The sequence below is a fragment of the Monopterus albus genome, unplaced genomic scaffold (assembly GCF_001952655.1).
Source record: "Monopterus albus unplaced genomic scaffold, M_albus_1.0 scaffold150.1, whole genome shotgun sequence".
Taxonomy (NCBI): Eukaryota; Metazoa; Chordata; class Actinopteri; order Synbranchiformes; family Synbranchidae; genus Monopterus; species Monopterus albus.
The window spans coordinates 1,429,228-1,447,748 of NW_018128030.1; the positions used below are offsets into that span (position 1 = coordinate 1,429,228).

An 18,521-nucleotide genomic window follows, 5' to 3' on the forward strand; every position below is an offset into this window, starting at 1 on the left:
GTGAATGATTTGTGATTATTGAGGCTCTTGGAGACTTGTCATCTCTCAGAGCCCAGCGCTGTAATAACTCTGCATTTAACCAGAAGAAAATAAATCTACTTAAAGCTGATTCCTGTTTCCTGAGTGTTACTTCTTGGGGCCTTCAGACAAAAGAACCGGTCAGAATTAAAAATTGCCACTGATGATTATTACACAACAACATTACATCACATACAGTACAGTCACTCTCTTTCTAATGCATTTTGCTTTTGTATTTGAAAACTTTCATCCTTAGCCTTGGGTGTACCGGACAGTTTCCTGGCATTGTGGGAAATGTAACTGTCCAGGGATTTCAGGCACATGTTTTTGTTTAGTGACCACATGCTTGCATGTGAAGAGCTTGTTTTTACGAGCTGGATGGAACTGCTTTGTGAGTAAAAGACACTAATACATGTTTTCCCATTTTCTTGAAGATTTCACTCTGGCATTGATGGTGTTTATTTTGTGCTGGACTGATAAAGAAAGACTGACACCCACCATTTCTTTGACTCTCTGCAAGATTTTCTTTCATTTGTTTGGCTATTTTTGGCAACTCTGTGAAGTCAAAATGAACCATTATTGGATTAGTGTCATGTTACTGATCTAAAACACGTGTTTGTGTCATTGGAGTCAGTTCTGATGGGGAAATATTACTATAACCAATAAAAATCAGCTGAACAATATCATCTTTACATGGTATAATTCAAAAACAAACTACAAATGGTTGATTTGGCAGGAAAACACTTGTGGTTCTGCCAGACATGCATCTGTTTGCTGACAGGAAACCCAGCCAGGTATCTATCTGACGCGGTCAAACACAAAACTAAAATACCCTCAAGCAAATCACCGTACTGTAGAAATGAAAGCAAAACTTTCATGTTCTTTGAAGCCACTTTTCTTGTAACAAAGGCCCTAATGTTTATACCTACTGACAACAGGAACGTTTGTACTGAAGAAAAACTTGAATGCAAGTTTAACAGGGCACTGAGAAGAGAAAGCTGTGGGCAGGGACAGACAAGGGCAGCTGAAAACCCATAGAATAGAGAAAGGTTTTGTTCTGTCATTTCCAGTGTCCCTTGCAGAATAAAACACTGTGCTTTTCTAGCAGAGCTGCTCCCCACACAGGCATTTCATTCCATTTCCCTGCACTTCCCTTCAGACTTGCTGAGGCAGTCACCTCAGGCTCTTGCATGGGTTTGGTGAACTTCCCAGACACGTTTGATCTGCTATCTTTAGTAACAGCTTCACTAAAAACAAGTCAAACTACAATTCTTTTAAAGTCCAAGGTAATACTGATCTTTAAAAAGATTTTTAAAACTCTCTCTCATGCTGTAAAGTGGTACAAGAAATACTTGAAGTACTTTGCAATACCACAGAGTAAAATACTGCATTATACTCTTGGAAGTCTTGCTTTAAAAGGTAGGTGTTATATACTGTACATTGTTTTCACTCATTACATCACTGTTTAGCCTAAATAGTCATGAAGACCCCATCCTTTATTGTGGTTATCATTCAGTTATGGTTCAGATCACAATGCAGCACTTATTGTGCTTTAATATCAAAATCAAAAAAATGTATTTGCAGTAAACACTAGGAGTCTTGGCCCTATAAAGTCTGTTTTAAACTTTAGCTAATATCAAAAATTGCTTTATAACAGGCCTCAAAGTGGTGGCAGGAGCTCAAAACATTTATTTAAATATATAAGCATCAAGATTAAAATACAGGCAGTGTTTCAGCTAATTCTGGACTCTTATAAAGTCTTGATGAATACCCTCACAAAGCAACACTATTTTGGTTGGTTCTTTAACTAAGAGCAGACAAAGGAGTAGGAGGAGATGAACTGGAGGCAGTGGGCGGAGTTGCTACAGCTGCTTTCTTTTCTACTCCAAGTATAAAACTGTCTGCCATACTGGTGCAAAGGAGAACTAAATCTGAGCCTGAGGATGTGTTGAGCAACCTGGGCATAGAGACAGAGAGGGAGACAGAGAAAGAGAGCGAGAGAGAGAGAGAGAGAGAGAGAGAGAGGGAGAGGGAGGGAAGTAGAATCAGACCCCGAGGACAAACAGTGCAACACACTCACATTGTGACATAAAGACGGGCAGTGCAACACACTCACATTGTGACATAGAGACGGGGAGAGAGAGCAGGAGCTCAGCTAAGGCGTCATCTCTGCTCCGGGGAGAGATCTGTAGTTTTTGGCCAGCACCTCATGAGAGGTGGAAAGCTGATGACAACGTTGCTGCTGTGGGACTGAAAAGGACAAAAACACAGGACCAACTTTTGACAAAGAGAAGGAATTATGCCATGAGGACATCTCTTTAATGGACCTGAATGTGGATATGTCATCATTCCCTCTGTGGACTCAGACGTTTGTGTTGGTTGGGGATGCCTTGAATGGAAAGGGAACACATTTGTCTGACTAGCTCATCTGAGTAAGTAAAGCTCAGCCTACAACTTGTGGGGTGCAGCCTGGTTGAGAGACAAGACGGGGGGAGGGGTGGACGCTTGAGCCTGAATCTCTGTCCTTGGGGAGGGGACTTTTCAGCATGAGGTAATTCCCACAAGAACTACCTCAAGACAGGGGAGACAATCATGTTAACCATGTGCAGCACTTCTCTCTCACATGGACAGTTGTGTTCATGCCAGTAGCCTGATTTCTTAGACGACTGCATGCTTTCCTCTCCCTTCATTATAGAGGGCAGCCCAATGATTGTATAGCTATTACATAACAAACACCCCTTGTCCCTCCACTCCTTGTCTCTCAGAATGTACAGTACCGTCTCCCCCACGCCACAGACTGGAATTAACTCAACAAACAGCTTTACATGCAACAAGACTGATGATTTCAAATACCCTCTGTACAGCACCATCTTCAGCCTTGTGTTTGTGGTGGGACTGATCACAAATGTCATAGCCATGTATATTTTCACCTGCTCTCTGAAGCTGAGGAACGAGACCACGACTTACATGATGAACTTGGTAGTGTCTGACCTGTTGTTTGTCTTCACACTGCCTCTGAGGGTCTTTTACTTCATCAACCAGAACTGGCCTTTTGGAAGAATACTTTGCACGGTCATCAACCAGAACTGGCCTTTTGGAAGCCCACTTTGCAACATCTCCGTCTCACTGTTCTATACCAATATGTATGGCAGCATGCTGTTCCTCACCTGCATTAGCGTGGATCGCTTCTTAGCCATTGTGCACCCTTTTCGCTCTAGGACACTCAGGACCAAACGCAATGCTAAGATAGTGTGTATTGCTGTGTGGGTGCTGGTGCTGGCTGGAAGTCTTCCCGCAGGGTACCTGTTAGAGTCAAATTGCTGTGTGGGTGCTGGTGCTGGCTGTAAGTCTTCCCACAGGGTACGTGTTAGTTCGCTCCCCTAATGAGAATAAGACAAATGCCATTTTCTGCTTTGAGAACTTCTCCTCCAAACAGTGGAAATCTCAACTGTCCAAAGTGGTGATCTTCATAGAGACAGTGGGCTTTTTCATCCCACTGCTACTCAACGTTTGTTGCTCCATCATGGTGCTGCAGACCCTGCGTCGCCCCCAAACCATCAGTCGTGGGGGGAAGCTGGACAAAAAAAAGATCCTGCGTATGATAATGGTACATCTCTCTATTTTTTGTTTTTGCTTCATCCCCTACAATGTAAACTTGGTTTTCTACGCTCTTGTCCGAACCAATACCTTGAAGGGCTGTTTTGCGGAGTCTGTGGTCCGAACCATCTACCCCATAGCCCTCTGCATTGCTGTATCCAACTGCTGCTTTGATCCCATTGTTTACTACTTCACTTCAGAGACCATCCAGAACTCTATCAAGAGGAAGTCTCAAACCAGCCACATGTATGACCACAAGTTCTCTGAGGCCATGCACTCAGAAACCAGCTCCACCGTGCAGTACAGCCTGAGGAATCTCAAAGCTAAAGTGTTCAACAATGAGTCTTCAGTGTGACAGTGGGATTGCTAAACTCTGCAGTATTAAAATCTATCCTTCCATAGAATGGGGCAATGGGATAGCACTTTTAGTGCTTTAAGAAGCACGTGTCAAACAAGTATTATCTCAGTCTTCATCTCAGGGCAAATGTTTGGACCTGGACATGTTTGGCCTCTGCAGTATTACTGCTACATGACCGTTTGTTCACAGCTGTGGATTATTACTGTTGCTTTCCCTTTCCTGTGGAATATACTGTAATTGTGTTAAGCACAACTGCTCTGCCAGTGACCTAGAAGGGAATGTGATCACTGAACAGCAGCACAGTTATGCTATACTGTAGAATGCTACATGTGCATGTATACGTGTATATTTCCATGGTAAGTTTAGAATAGTATTTGTTAATTTAACATGAAGTTATATCAAGATATATATTGTACAGGGGTTTGTGTTTCTACATTGTGAATTACAAGTAGGTCACAGTAGGCCCTTTTTGTTCTGGCAACATTTCATTGTAATTTGTTCATCATTAAATGCACTGACATGTCAGCAGACAGGTGTAACTTCATACCATTTAACTGCTAAATGTAAATGTTTGTTGTGCAAATGAGGAGGCAAAGAAGAGGAAATAGAAAGTAGACTGTGTCTGTCTGACTGGCAGTGGGGAGTGCCAGCTTCTTGTGTGGCAAATAGTGGGGGAGGAGCGGAAGTCCTCATTAACAAAAACTGACAACGATGGACTATTCACAATAAATAAATATGTACAGTATGTAAGTGTGGTGTAAGAACCAGCAAGAGGATTACGCTTCTAACAGTCATTGGCCATAACTGAAAACATTTCTCATGACATTAAATTTATAAAAAACAACATCAAAGTCGAATTATATATAAAAAATATTAATAAAAATGTGCTGTTTGCAGTGCACTAAAAACAGATATATGAAATATTTGCCAACTATGGATACATGTACAAGTGAGGAGTATACACAGCGTGAGAGTGAATAACTGAAAACATATGTTACTCTAAACTTTACTGGCATAGCTTGAAGATCAGTTAGCGGCATATTAGTCATACCCTTGACTCACATGGCAGTCATACCCTTGACTCACATGGCATCAGTACCACAGTTATGCACACAACTGGTTTTATTGCCATGTGTGAAATTTAAGGACTGTGTTAAAAACCTGGGAGTTTTGAAACCAAACATACAGTTTAACACTGAGGCAATTCACATCATCTGCACATCAATAACTATAACTCCTCCAAGACTGAGCAGACATCTTACCATCTAATTCAAGAGGATTACCACACATCATAAATCGATTGCTATGCATAGTTCTGTGGCCATGTCAGGAAGTCCTCAGCTTGTGTATTCCGCACATACAACCTTTATTTGACTGCCTGATTTTCATGGTTGTTGTCATCTGTGCCAAAGGTCAGGGCCGACACAGAAAGGGACAGATAACAAACAAACAAACAAACAAAGGAATTAAACTTTTTAGTTGTCATTTTGTATCTAAAGCAAATACAGTAAGTAAGGGAAGTAAGCTCTGGTCTTACTGAATGTTTCATTAAAACCTTCCTCATTTACAATAACTGATGTAACTTCTTGGAATTTCTGTGTTGTTCCCATTTTATTGCTTAATGTCAAGAACATCGAGCTGTGTAGTCACTAAACACTAAAACTTGTAGGAGTGTAGTGCATCAGGGATTGCGTCTCCCACGTGAGCCCAGCAGGCTCCTCTGCACACACAGCAATAATCTAATCAGGCTGACCGCTCCTTCCCAGCAGGATATATGGTGAGAAAACACAGATGCTCCACTGTTTGTCATCACATGCATTTTGTTCTGCATTGCTCTGGTAAGGTCAGATGTGAACATGCATCACAGTGTTCTTGTGTAATGTGAGATAGACTGAGGATCTATTAAACTTTACTGTGTAAGTAATGCAAAAAAAAAAAAAAAAGAGAGACAATTTTACACAAGTAAATCTCTGTACATTTTTGTTACAGTTGAAGACTGTTTGCCAGCCAGTAGTTGTGTCTAGTTCATTTAAACAAATCAGCCTTTAGAGACACATCATATAAGTAAGTTTAAATGACTGCTGAAATCAGTGAAGGTCACACAAACCAAAACCAATGTTTTGGCTGAGACGTTGTCTTCATCAGGGTCATCACAGTCAGCGGCGTCTTAGTGGAGACTAAAACAAGTCTGGATTTACTCTCTCACCTACAGCTTTAGGTCACTCTTTTCCCTGTGGTAAATCCAGCATGTTTCCTCTAATGAGCCTCTTAATGGCTCTTTTGAAGTTCTGTCAGCCCCAAACGACCAGAGATCCTCTGGGGGAATTTCTGCTGAGGTGTTGACAGAGACCTCACCACCTTATGTGTGGACGTTTGGGGAAGAGGCGGTTGGGTGAGGTGAGACCAGGGCAGGATCCCCAGATTCAGTCTGCATCACATGATGAAATTCAAAAATTTAGGAAGTGGCTATAAATACCCTGGTGTGGTTGGTTTCCATTTAGATATTTGCACAATTTTCCGACAATTACACCAGAATCACAGTTCACATTTCTGGTATTTAGAGTCTCGCCTTGATTTGGGGTAAATGGGTAGTATTATTGTTCTATAAAAAGTATGTCACCTTCCAAAGGGGCACTTTACTTGCTTGCAAGACAATTTTCCTGAAGGAGGGGGCTATAAAAACCACAATGCAGGAGACAGAACATCATGATTGGTAATAATTTGCCAGGAGGTGGTTGTCATAAAAGAAGGATCTTGCTTGTGCCAGCACAACAGTCCTTCTAAAATCATCAGAGGCATCACCAAACAAATAACTAGAGGTGGAATGAGATCACTGGAAGGTGGGAGGTTAACTAAATAACTGCCCCAACTACTCACATGTAATCCTCTGTATTTCTCTGTCACCTCGAACCATAAACAGGCCTTATCACTTCCTGGATGAGGTATTTGACCAGATCAGCTCTTGGATGCATTACATCTTTGAAATGAAACAAAAAGGAGAAGCAGGGTGTAACACAAATTCTCCCATCGCTGGTGTCATGGTGTTATCCAAAACATTTATACTATACACAGTGTTCAACCTGTTAACCAAGGTAAAGCCCTTGCTGGTCTTAGATATAGTTCAGCCATGTAAACAGGAAATAAAATTAGTTCAAATTTCATCCACATTTAACAAAGTGTGTGCGTACAATGCAGTCATTGTTCTTCTCTTCATTAACAACACGAGTCTGTATCTTAAGGCAAGAATTTGGAGCATGTTTGTTCTTGAAAATTGTGGTTGGAGCGTGCACGACATTAGTTTCCAAGCCCAGCACTTCCCCATGAAACTGCACAGAGGTGATCTATGATGACTCATGGAGAAAGACTGGTCTGTGGCTCAAACCCAAACTGAGAATAATCATACCCTGGTTTCAGAACAGAAACATATTAAGAACAAATGAGGAACAAATTTAGTGAGGATATGTGGGTTGTGTGTGTGTGTGTGTGTAGACGTCATTTAACATTTTGAAATACGTCAGATGTGTATCTGCAGCTTTGTGTTAAACCAAAATGACACAGGTCCAAGCATGAAATGAAACTTGTGGGAAGTGAACAGTTCTGTGAATCTACCTAGGATTTCCCGTACACACTCACTCACATCCTGACACACACATTGTTGCAGTCACGTTTTGGGGCTGACAGATTTATTTCCCGTTAACACCACCTTGTATGTTAAAGTCATTCACTGCAGGTTAGCTCCACCCCAGCACATCCAGTCTTCAAGTCTTTTGCTTCAGTTTGAGTGTTTCAACCTGACTGTTAGAGAAAAATATACAATGCTCAGGTGTGTAATGGTGGGACAGGTTGGGCTTTTCTTAGTCTCCCTCTGAAAACTCCTGGGAGCTTTAACCAAGTCTGAGCAGCCACTGTGAACACATTAATCCTCTCTTATGGCTACAGCTCCTAACCAGAGAGGGCAGCCCACTGGTGCAACTGACAGTCTCATGGGAGATGGGAAAGGTCACTGGGTCAAACCCCACAGCAGCCTCATGTCCTGCATGTCCTGTCAAAGTGTCTTTTTAGCAAATACAAAAACGAACAAAATGATGTAAAATTGTGATATGTTTATGCAACAATAAACTCCATATAACATCATGCTGAAAACAGTTTGTAGATTCATATAAATACTTATACTACAAACAATCGTGCAAAATTATGCTAACAATGTGAGAGTTTACAGGAATAAGACTGTGGTAAGTTGAGTTACTACTTGGTCAGTGTTTTATTAAAATGGTATTACTGAATTAGTTAATAAACCTAATTTGAATAAGAAATGAAGCAATTAGTAATGTAATAATTTGGTTTAGTTTATTCCAGTAACAGATTATCAAGTGTTGGAAGGGGTCATAGTCTCATTTAAAAAAAATATTTGTTAGCTTATTACCTGCAGTCCATTACTGCAGCTCTTGAGCAATGCTGAACCCATATTGACATTTTGAATCTGTTTAGTCTTGTTCTCACCAGAAAAAAATACTGCATTCTAAAATCCACCTCTCATGTTTTAGGCAGCAGCTTAATACCCTCTAATATTATAGCACAGACTGATAAATAAATGTTCATAGCACAGGCTGACCCTTACAGGTCAGCTTTGAGGTCAGCATGTTCCCCAGGAGGAATTTCCACAGAGCCTCTGACCACACAGTGCGTTCCCTTTCTTCCTCGGCAGTAACTCAGACTCCTTTAACCACAGAAATTCACTGTTAGATTCCTGAGTGAGGTGATGTCCTTTTCTGCTCAACCTGCTCTTTTCTGAAGAGATTTATCTCCATCAAAAACACTGAAATTTCTTACTCAAACCTAAAGATGGTACGTTCAAACTAGAACCTCTGCATCCTTTTGAACCAGGGACTTGGAGAGACATCTAATTTATTGACACTGTGGTCACAAGGTGGGAAGGACATGGCTCACTGATACCCCCCGGGCTTATCTTTGGCACCTCAAAACAAAACACAGAATTAGCCCTGTGTAGCAGACAGATAAGACAAGATAATTACCTGCACAGAACTACTGTTTCTCACTGATGTCTTGAAGTTATAAAAATCTGTTGCTGTTGCTTAAGTTTTATAATCTATAGCAAGCATTTAGACAGCAGTTTATTTGAACCTCACTACAAGCTTTGAGAGTGTATGAAAAGCTTTCCGTGCTATATGGTAATGAACGGAAGCTGATGGCTGCTTTAACAAAACACAGTATAAAATCTAAAACACTGGACAATATTTACAAAATTGTTGTATTAAGTTTAGTAAATTTAGTAAATGGGCAAAAACCATGGAGCATCATTAGTTTGGTCCTTCACCACATATTAAAACGAAAGAGGATCACTGTGTGAAACATTTTGATGATGATGCAATCAGAATTATATGTGTTTGGAATCTCCAGAGCTGATAAAGACACTAATCATTAACTTACTGATCTGGTTTCCTGTTTGAACTTGAAGAGATGCATCTCTTTATATAAATGAGATATGAATACTAACGGTTCCACTACAATGAATCACAAGTCTGGATGTTGTAATTCATATTGGAGCCTGGACTATTACACTGTTTCTCAAGCTCTAATGAATCTATGTCAAACTCATTTTGTGATTTAAAGGCAGGTACAAATTTCTACCTTCGTCAGACCACAAGCTGAGCAATAAAGCCTACAGCTGTCTTTACTGTGAGAATGTTCTGTTCAGGAGAGTAATGCATGGGAAGCCTGTGCAACAGCTCATGCTCATTTAAAACCACATTTCATGGTTTTCTGGAGGCTATAAACAGTGATGATGATGAAGGTGTGATGTTTTGCAAACACAAGCAGGTGAGCAGTGAAATCTTAAAGCGGGGGAGGACTATATGTGTGAGATGAGTTTCATGTTCAGATTAGTACAGTATGTGCAGTATGCAGGTGATAAAGAAGCCAGAGTTACAAGATATCATATGACAGTTCTGCTGTTATCTACAAAACAGGATGTTTAAAGTCCTTCTTACGTATGGAAGGAACCGAACATTTAAACATTTAAAACTACATCTGAGATTAAAAATAAAAAAGCACAACCACATAATACAATAAAATGGAACAGTGTACTTATTATTTCATAAGAAAATGGTAAAGCAGCTTTTAGTAAATGATAAGAGCAAGACTTTTAACAACTCCACTGAAACTCCTGTTTGCTATTGATCTGTAATTGGATAGAAGGAAGCATGGTCAGGAGACAGGACAATACAGCCTGTGACCCTACCTAAGGGTGGCCTGTTAGGACTCAACACACATATGAGTTACCAAAAATAGCAGCATTTAAAACTACAAATGATCAAACAACCAGCACAGAGCTGGCAGTGTCCCACTTCACACAACCCCTGGATGCAAACTGAACTGTTCCTGACCTTTTTTTATTTTGAGCAGCGGATGAATCGTGCTGTTCTAGGCCTGGCTCTGCTTGGCCACGTCAGTCCCTATTGTCTGATACAGACTAACAAAACAGTGGCAGCAGACAAAGGAGGGTCATTACAGAGGGCATGAAATAATCATAACAATGACAGCTCCCATATTTATAGTTGCAAAGAGACTCTAAACTGCAGCGCCTAAGTGCTTTGTTAACAGGAAGAGCTGCTGCCTGTGAAGAATAAACAGCACTTCTCTGTACTGGGTGAGTCATGGCAGCAGGCTTCATTACTCGCTTCACTGTGTGGGAGATAGTAGTGGGGCTACAGATGTCCACTAAAACCATCAATACATGACAATAATTAAGGTATCAATATCAAGAAAAAACACAACAGAAATGTAAAAACTAAGGCTCCCTTTCTAAAATAAAACTGGAATAGGACTTGCTTAGAAAATGCCTTTCTAGACATCAGTAGCCAGACAGAGATCACTGGGTCATCATGCATCTGCAGGGCTCTTCCTGAGTGAAGCTGGGGACATTCAGAAAACAGGCCACAAAAACAGACACTGAGGCAGGGAAACAAAAGGCGAGCAGAAATTGTCATAGATAACAAGTGTCGATATTTCATCAAGGGCAATGACAGAAGCTGAGGGTCGACAGGTCAAGGTGTGTGGACAGCCTCAGAAAGATGACAAAATGTAAAGCCTTTTGTACATCATTGGTAAGAGAGGAAGTCACTTGACCTGTTTGCTATCAGGTCATAAGGATGAGCAGGAACTAAATCAATAAAGTGCTTCAGATTAGATGTCTGAGTGCAACCTGAGGTTATAGATGCAACCTCATAGTGACTCTGGGTAGATACTGAAATACAGGATGTAGCACATTTTAAAATGAGCAAGACTTCAAGGTAAGATGAACAGAGAAAAGTGAGAGGAAATGTGACTGTACATCAGTGTGTCTCACTTACACTGTGAGCTGCTCAGCTCACACGCGAGCTGTAACATTAAGGCATTGTGGTCATGCCTGCACTTACACAGCAGGGAGGTTAGCACTTAAAATATGAGGGGGTTGTTGCAAATTTTACTTCCGTCTCTTCCAGTGAGAGCAATGAGTCAGATTCAGTCTGTTTCACAATAAATGTTTCACTTCCACTCAGACTTAATATACATTGTAAAAGTGTGCTGATATGCAGCAATTCATTCAAAAAGAAATGTCTTTTTATCCCATTTATAGCCACTGAGATACAACAGAAAGCTTCACATCCTTCCTGCAAGAGGAAGCCCCTGTTCATCAGCTTGTTTGCCTCTGTATTTTCTGACCTTCATAAAACTGTTCAGCCAGAATTTTTTTTTCCAAGTCAGGTCTTGCACCTTTGATCCAACAATTACAGAAACAGCTGTATAATTAAATCCAAACCAACAACCCTGAAATACTGTAACTCCTGCAGTATACTGGGCAGTGCTAATTGCATTATGTTTATAATATCCTGTAATAACAAACATACAGATGAACATTAAACCTATGAAATAAGTTTACATAAAGGCTGTAAATCAGCTGCGTGTCCTGGCAGTTACTTGCACAATGTCATTAATTCAAGGATTAACTCCATATTAATCCAGTATTACATTTAGAGCAGATTCAGTGTAACAGAAAATAGCAATTAAAAAGCTTGAATTAGGGCTGAGAATAAAGATTTTGACATTGATTCCAATCTGATGCCATAGTAGCCAAATATGAAGTTTCCTGTGTTTCAGCCTTTTTTAAAAATTAAAACAATATTCCTCAATGCATTAGTATCAAATAAAGAACATTACAGTATAGTCTAAAATTTGAAGTGTGTCCTAATTTAGATCTGGAAATATCTGATCAAAAAGTAAGCAAACAAACCCAAGACACTGTGAAGACACTGTCTAGCCTGTAGGACCACTGCTGGCAGACCCCCCTATCTGCAGGACACACAACATGATGTTGTAGCTCTGCTATGCAACCTTATCTGTATTTATGCTGGACATGGATGGGGGGGGGGAATTCAGTGTGTCTACAAGATAACTCCTGAGCCTCCTCACATAAAACACATCATGGGCTCAAACAGTGAAGTCCTCCTGCCAGCCAATGGGAAGCTTCAGTCAATGGAGGAACTTTGGCAGCAGGATTATCCATCTCTGGTGTGACTGTTGGTGAATCAGCACTATTATGGTTTTGTTAATTCAAGGGCCTGTAGTATCTATATCCTGTTGAGCTCAAACTGTCATTAAGGCGAGGCTCGGTCTTTGTCTCATTGTTGTCTGCTTTTGTTTCATATTGTTAAGCCTTTAATTTGCCAAAGTGAAGAGAATAACAGGCTCTACACGTTCCCCTGTAATGTGCCAGCAACTGAGAACACATTTGCATACAAGGAGGAGGAGCATGCACAGATTTATCTGACGGCATCTGATGTGTAATATAAACAGGATTTCAGCAAAATTCTACCTGAAGCAGACCATAGCTTTTCTCACTCCTGCCTGCTCCACAAGGCTCACAGCAATGACTTCAGCCCCACCTAGTGGTGCATAATCAACATTTACTGTAGGAAAGACCAGCACTGACATCTCACTGTGGCTACACCACTGTGCTCACTGCATATTAAAATGAACACAACAGGCCAGATTTACATTTGTTAGTGTCTTGCCAAGAGAAAAAAAAGACACAAGATACCAATGAATGAAACACTGAACATGTTTAGTTCAAGTCTGATATTGCAGAGGAAATGGACTTGAAATGGTGTGACCCCACGGAGACCCAGCTGCTCTCAGTTTAATATGTCCTGCTTCTCCAACAAGCCAAACCAGAGCTTCCAGATGGCCTCAATCTACTTGGAATGCTATCACTGGTAACTTGAACAGTACACAGCAGTTATTCAAATGAAATGAGAGACAGAGCTGAACGACATTTAATGAACATTTTTGTTTTGTTGCACCAGTTGATCAAGTTCTCAAAAATCTGTACAGAGCTTGAAACATACCGTATAAAGAAATGTGCTGTCTCACTGTTCCTGTGTGAGCTTAACTGTGTCTTTGTAAACCTGGCTTATAACTTGCTATGAAAATTGGTCCTAATTTACAAGAGCAAGACCTGGTTCAACATACATCACAGGACATGATATGTGCACAGTTAGTGTCTTAAACAAATGTAAACAATAATGTCGGCTTTGTGACTGTGTGGGCTGCGATGCAATGAGGCTTCAGTGTTTGGAAAACATTTTCTCAACTTCATCTATCCAGTCACATGGAGATTCTTCCTCAAAGTCTCTGTGAAGAGAAGACATTACATTTTAAATGTTTACCCATACAATGGCTTCAGGAGCTATTCAGACCCTTTCACTTTTTGAACACTTGATTAGCCAAGACAAAGCTAGAGATGCTTCACAACAAGTCTCTGACTGTCATTGAGGGGCTGGAATTAAACCTCATAGAACATCTGTGAAGTGACCTGCAGTTGGCAGTTCAGTGATGCTTTCTGTCTAATCTGACAGAGCCTGTAAGGATATGTTAGGAAAAATGCCTTCCAAGTCATATTCTCTGCTTTGGAAGCACAAACAATGAGATTAAAAACATGTTATTATTATTCTTTTGATTAAATTGTTTTCCAACGCCATGCACATTTTGTAAAACTACACGAACTACTGCAAGTCTGGCTACTTACGTGTCCTCGTCATCAGAGCGAGGCTGCAGCCGGTCCTCATCCACAGCAACTTCTGGCTCCGGCCCGTCAGTGCTGTCTCTTTGTGGCTGGGAGAGAGGTCCAACCAAAGGGTCATCGTCTGAACATAGAAAACACAACACCACAAATGGCTGTTTACTGTATATCATGTACTACACTGACATTATTCTACCTGGACTGAAATGACTATTTTAAGAAATTTAACAACTCTATCTTTAGTGTTTGCTGTGCTCTATAGCAAAGGTTATTATTTTAAAGTAACATGGTTTCAGGTATTTTAACAGACCTCCTCTGTTTATTAAAAAGGTGCTGAAGGCTCTGTTCAGCCGGGCCTTCTCCAACAGACTCAAAAGCCTCTCAGGAGGCTCCCTCTCCCATTGTCTCCTCTGCCTGCTGTCCTTTGACTCCTCTGACACTCCTGGAATAACAGAGAGATAAAACACACTGAGGCTGTATTTCACTCTCCAAAATGTACTAACCTTTTCTTTGTACACTTTACCAAATGCATACACTGTCAACACGCTCATACATCCATGAGTTCAACCTGTGAGGGCCTGGTTGTCTGATGCCATGCTATCCGATGAAGCGAGGCTGGCGTTGGCCAGCACCTGCAGCACAGTGTCCGATGGCTCAGCTGCCCACTGCTTTCGATGGCCGGGCTCTCTACTTTCAAAGCGACCCTCAGTTAACTCCGTTCCTGGGGGAAGGGTTAGAAAGCTTTCTTAGAATTCTTGTTTGGAAATGGTGAAAATATTAAAAACAGCGCTAATTTTCTCACTGACATCCACATGTACGTTTGTACCAGACGTCACAAAACAGTCAGTGATGCACTCCTCCTAGAACTGCAGCAGTAAATAATTTGAAACATGATGGCACTGTTAACTTTGACTGTACCTTCAAATGATGTTTTTATTAAACTCCTCTCTCCCAGAAGATTAGCCACCTTCTTCCCCTCTTCTCTGTTCCATCGACCTGTTCGCCTCCCTTGTTCCTTCAGCTCTATTGCCTTTAAAAGATTCAAAGCAGTGCAATAATTCAAACACTTAACATGAGCTCTGCAGCCATCTGAACTAACAGCCACTTGTCAAAGGTCAGATTCCACACAGGGTCACCAAACTGGGGAAGTTGTATAACTGACAGTATGCTGTTATGGAGGATGGGCAACTATTATAAATCACTTCAGTTTCAACTGCGTGAGTGACTGTCACCACGCAGGGAGCTCAAATGAACATTGTTTATACCTGGGAGGGCAGATGTGAATGCAGGAGTCTGGAAACTCGGTGAGATGTTAGGATGGTGTGCAGGGATGGCCTGTCTTTTGGGTTTGTCTTAAACATCTGCTTGACCAAATACTGCAGCTCGTACAGCAGGTGGTTGGGGAGGGGTGGGTACGCACCCCGACACACCTTAAGAATCAGACTCTTCCAGCTGGGTGCCTGGAACTGGACACAAGAGGGTTGTAGGACAACAAACTACAAAGAACATCTGCGTCACAAGAAAATACACAGCAGATAATCTAAGTCAGCTGAAGATACTGGACCTCCAACATTGCACAACAGTGCTTTGCTGTATCTCACTGTGCAGTAAGAGGACAGCAGAATTATTTAACACAATGTTTCACTGATAGTATTTGAGAGGAAGGGAAGGCCAATACCGGGTGTCGCAGAGTGCAGAGCTCATACAGAACACAGCCCAGAGACCACACATCACTGCAGGACACAGAGACACAAGAGACGCTTATTGATTCACATCAGACATTCATCATGTACTGGCAAAGAGATACGAGACTGGCTAACACACCTATGATTTACATAATCACTGCTGCGCTGAGATAGAGACTGTTTTTAACCCCTAGCTGTTGGTGCAATGCCTCCCACATGCAGCACTGGCTAATAAAAGAATAGTAACACAGATGGTTTTATCCAAACATTACATTTATATGCATTAGTCTAATTATTTTTACCCTGTGTACCCCTCTGTCTGTACATCTACCTCTGTAGGAACATGAATTATATGTAGTTTTCTGCTCTCATATTTTGCTGCTATATATAAAAGAGGGTGTATATTCTTTGCTTTGTGTATTTAACACATCCTGTTGCATGCATCAATTTCCCCACATGGACACTGAGCCACAGTTATTAAGGCTTATCTTCATTTTCACTTTATCTTGTGCCATACGAAATGTAAGAACCAGCTACACAGACACAGTAACATACTGTACCTCTTATTGTTGTACGGCTTGTTTTCCCAGATTTCTGGAGCCACATAATATGGTGTCCCAACATATGTCTGAGCATAAGCCTTTGAGCTGCATCATAATTACAAAAAGAGTGGATGTTAATAAGTAACAGCAGCAAATCAAACAAAGTGCATTACCTGCTACCGTTCCCTTCCTGTACCTGTTCAAAATACACGCTGAGCCAAAGTCCCCGAGCTTGACTTCCCCATTATCTGTCAGGAAAATATTCTGGGTAAGGAAATGAATGAGAAGCCATGATTTAACATCAAGCATGAATAACAGCAGCCAAACAGAGTAAAATGTTATTATCCATAAGTGGGAGATAGTGTTGTGATAAAGCAATTTTTACCATTGTTCATTTCACCCTGCAGTGCTCACACTAATGATACTAAAATATAGTATTGACTTCTTGTTCTGATTCAGAGAAAGAAAGTCTGTTCCTCCTCATTAGTTCATAATTTCTACGTATGTCAACAAATTGTAGTGTTTTAACCATAAAGTAACACTTATTAACAATACTGTACCTTGGACTTTAGATCCCTGTGCAAAACCTGCTTATCATGGATGTGCTTTGCACCAGCACACATTTGAGCAAACCACTTCAAGATCTGGTGATAAAAAAATATATCTGTGAAACAACATAAAACAGGAAACAAAACAGTGGCACATACTTGTGAGAACAGCTGCAGGTAGTGAGGCCGACCTCATCAACACAGAACTGTGTAGTGTTCTGGTGCCGAATCCTCTGGAGCAGGTCTCCTCCACTGCAGTACTCCATAACAATACACAGGAGGTCCTCAGCTGTAAACAAACACAATCACATTGCCTGTTCTGTAATAACTGTATGACAACGGAGTTGAATATGTCTTGGAGTCGGTTTGAATGGGAATGTGTGTGAATACCTTCAAATGCCTCCCGGAAGGCCACAATGTTAGGATGTTTCATTCTGGACAATAGGATGGCTTCCCTCCTCGAATTCTCCAGTTTAGTCCGATTCTATAAAAATGCAAATACAAGCGTGAATGAAGTCTCTCTAGTAAGCAAAACCAACAGCCTCCGCCTCTCTGCACAGGCAGCAGTCCGGTTATCAGCACATTACAAAACACATTTCCATATCCGACCCCAGGCTATAAAGTTATTAAAACTATGGACTCGAACAGAAAGTTGGTTTCTCCATATTTATGGTAGTGTAAAATGATAAATAAAATTCAAGTCTAATCCAGGACAAGCTATGTAACTGCACTTACCTTTGGCAGCTGGATTTCCTTGACCACATACTTCGCATTGCTGCTTTTACATCGAACTAACAAAGCCCGACCGAAAGACCCTTCACCGATGACTTTCAGGAGTGAGTATGTCTCCATTATACCACAAAGACAGACCACAGCGGATAAAGACAAATATCTAGAACGGACTGAAATTTACATAAGGACATCTTCAGCGATCACCTTGAGACATTTATAATGTACAAAAAGACTGCTGCACCAAAATATCACACACCTGTACGCGCGCACTGTTTATTTGGTTACCACTTCCGTATTATTGTATGACGTAGGGCTCACGCGTTACTGCACGACGTGGCCGCTAGATGGCGGTAGATTATAATCTCTAAATCCTGGACTAAAATGCTTTCAAATTTGCTCTAGTTTGGTGGTTTCATATAAAAGTATTCTAAACGCTCATATAATAAATCCAGTCGTTTTTTATCTCATCCGACGCATGTGATTTCAATCTTTTTATCTAATTTTAATCTAAACCAAAAACAATGCAAAGAGCTAAAGACAACAAAAAGGGAGCACGATGTCATCTTTGATCACTAACATGAAAATAACTGAATTGATATTTGGAGATAAGGTCTCTAGTTTTTGGTGAGTGCTTCCATATAATCTAAATCTTTTGTGTGATAGTGATCACAGTATAGTAGGCTACTTTGTTAATTTTACTTCTGAGGTTTTGTTTTTGTCAGTGCATCTCAGGTGCCATCTGTCAGATGCTATTTTCATTAATTTAATTTGTCATATACTGATTTAATATAACATGAGCAGCCGGATGAAGCAGAGGTTTGGCTATGCGAGATTAGAAAAAAGCTTGTGTGCACTATAGATGCATAAAGATAGATACTGCACTGAAACATGGCACCCATTCTGTGCAATTAAAGTTGCTCATCTGGCGCATTTATCCAGGTCCTTGGTGCCAAAAGTCCAGAA

The 18,521-nt window shown here is 40.8% G+C and overlaps 2 protein-coding genes across 4 annotated transcripts; one reads left to right on the forward strand and one right to left on the reverse strand.

Moving 5' to 3' along the window:
- The first annotated feature begins 2,123 nt into the window (after nucleotides 1–2,123).
- On the forward strand, nucleotides 2,124–8,041 carry lpar6a (lysophosphatidic acid receptor 6a). Of its 2 annotated transcripts, none has more exons than XM_020614731.1 (3): nucleotides 2,124–3,091; nucleotides 3,134–3,334; nucleotides 3,396–8,041. In XM_020614731.1, the coding sequence occupies exons 1-3, from the start codon at nucleotides 2,785–2,787 to the stop codon at nucleotides 3,968–3,970; spliced, it is 1,083 nt and encodes a 360-aa protein (XP_020470387.1). In that variant the 5' UTR covers nucleotides 2,124–2,784; the 3' UTR covers nucleotides 3,971–8,041. The 2 variants fall into 2 exon arrangements, with proteins under 2 accessions (XP_020470387.1, XP_020470386.1); XM_020614730.1 differs by having other exon boundaries at nucleotides 2,124–3,082; nucleotides 3,125–3,334.
- A 5,392-nt stretch (nucleotides 8,042–13,433) lies between these two features.
- nek3 (NIMA related kinase 3) lies at nucleotides 13,434–17,881 on the reverse strand. 2 transcript variants are annotated; one of them, XM_020614749.1, is made up of 14 exons: nucleotides 17,815–17,881; nucleotides 17,562–17,728; nucleotides 17,217–17,310; nucleotides 17,018–17,115; nucleotides 16,839–16,922; nucleotides 16,475–16,542; nucleotides 16,297–16,383; nucleotides 15,730–15,784; nucleotides 15,317–15,517; nucleotides 14,970–15,081; nucleotides 14,620–14,772; nucleotides 14,362–14,493; nucleotides 14,058–14,175; nucleotides 13,434–13,663 (listed from the first exon to the last, which is right to left on the reverse strand). In XM_020614749.1, the coding sequence occupies exons 2-14, from the start codon at nucleotides 17,676–17,678 to the stop codon at nucleotides 13,597–13,599; spliced, it is 1,386 nt and encodes a 461-aa protein (XP_020470405.1). In that variant the 5' UTR covers nucleotides 17,679–17,728; nucleotides 17,815–17,881; the 3' UTR covers nucleotides 13,434–13,596. The 2 variants fall into 2 exon arrangements, with proteins under 2 accessions (XP_020470405.1, XP_020470404.1); XM_020614748.1 differs by lacking the exon at nucleotides 17,815–17,881 and having other exon boundaries at nucleotides 17,562–17,808.
- Between the last annotated feature and the right edge of the window lie 640 nt (nucleotides 17,882–18,521).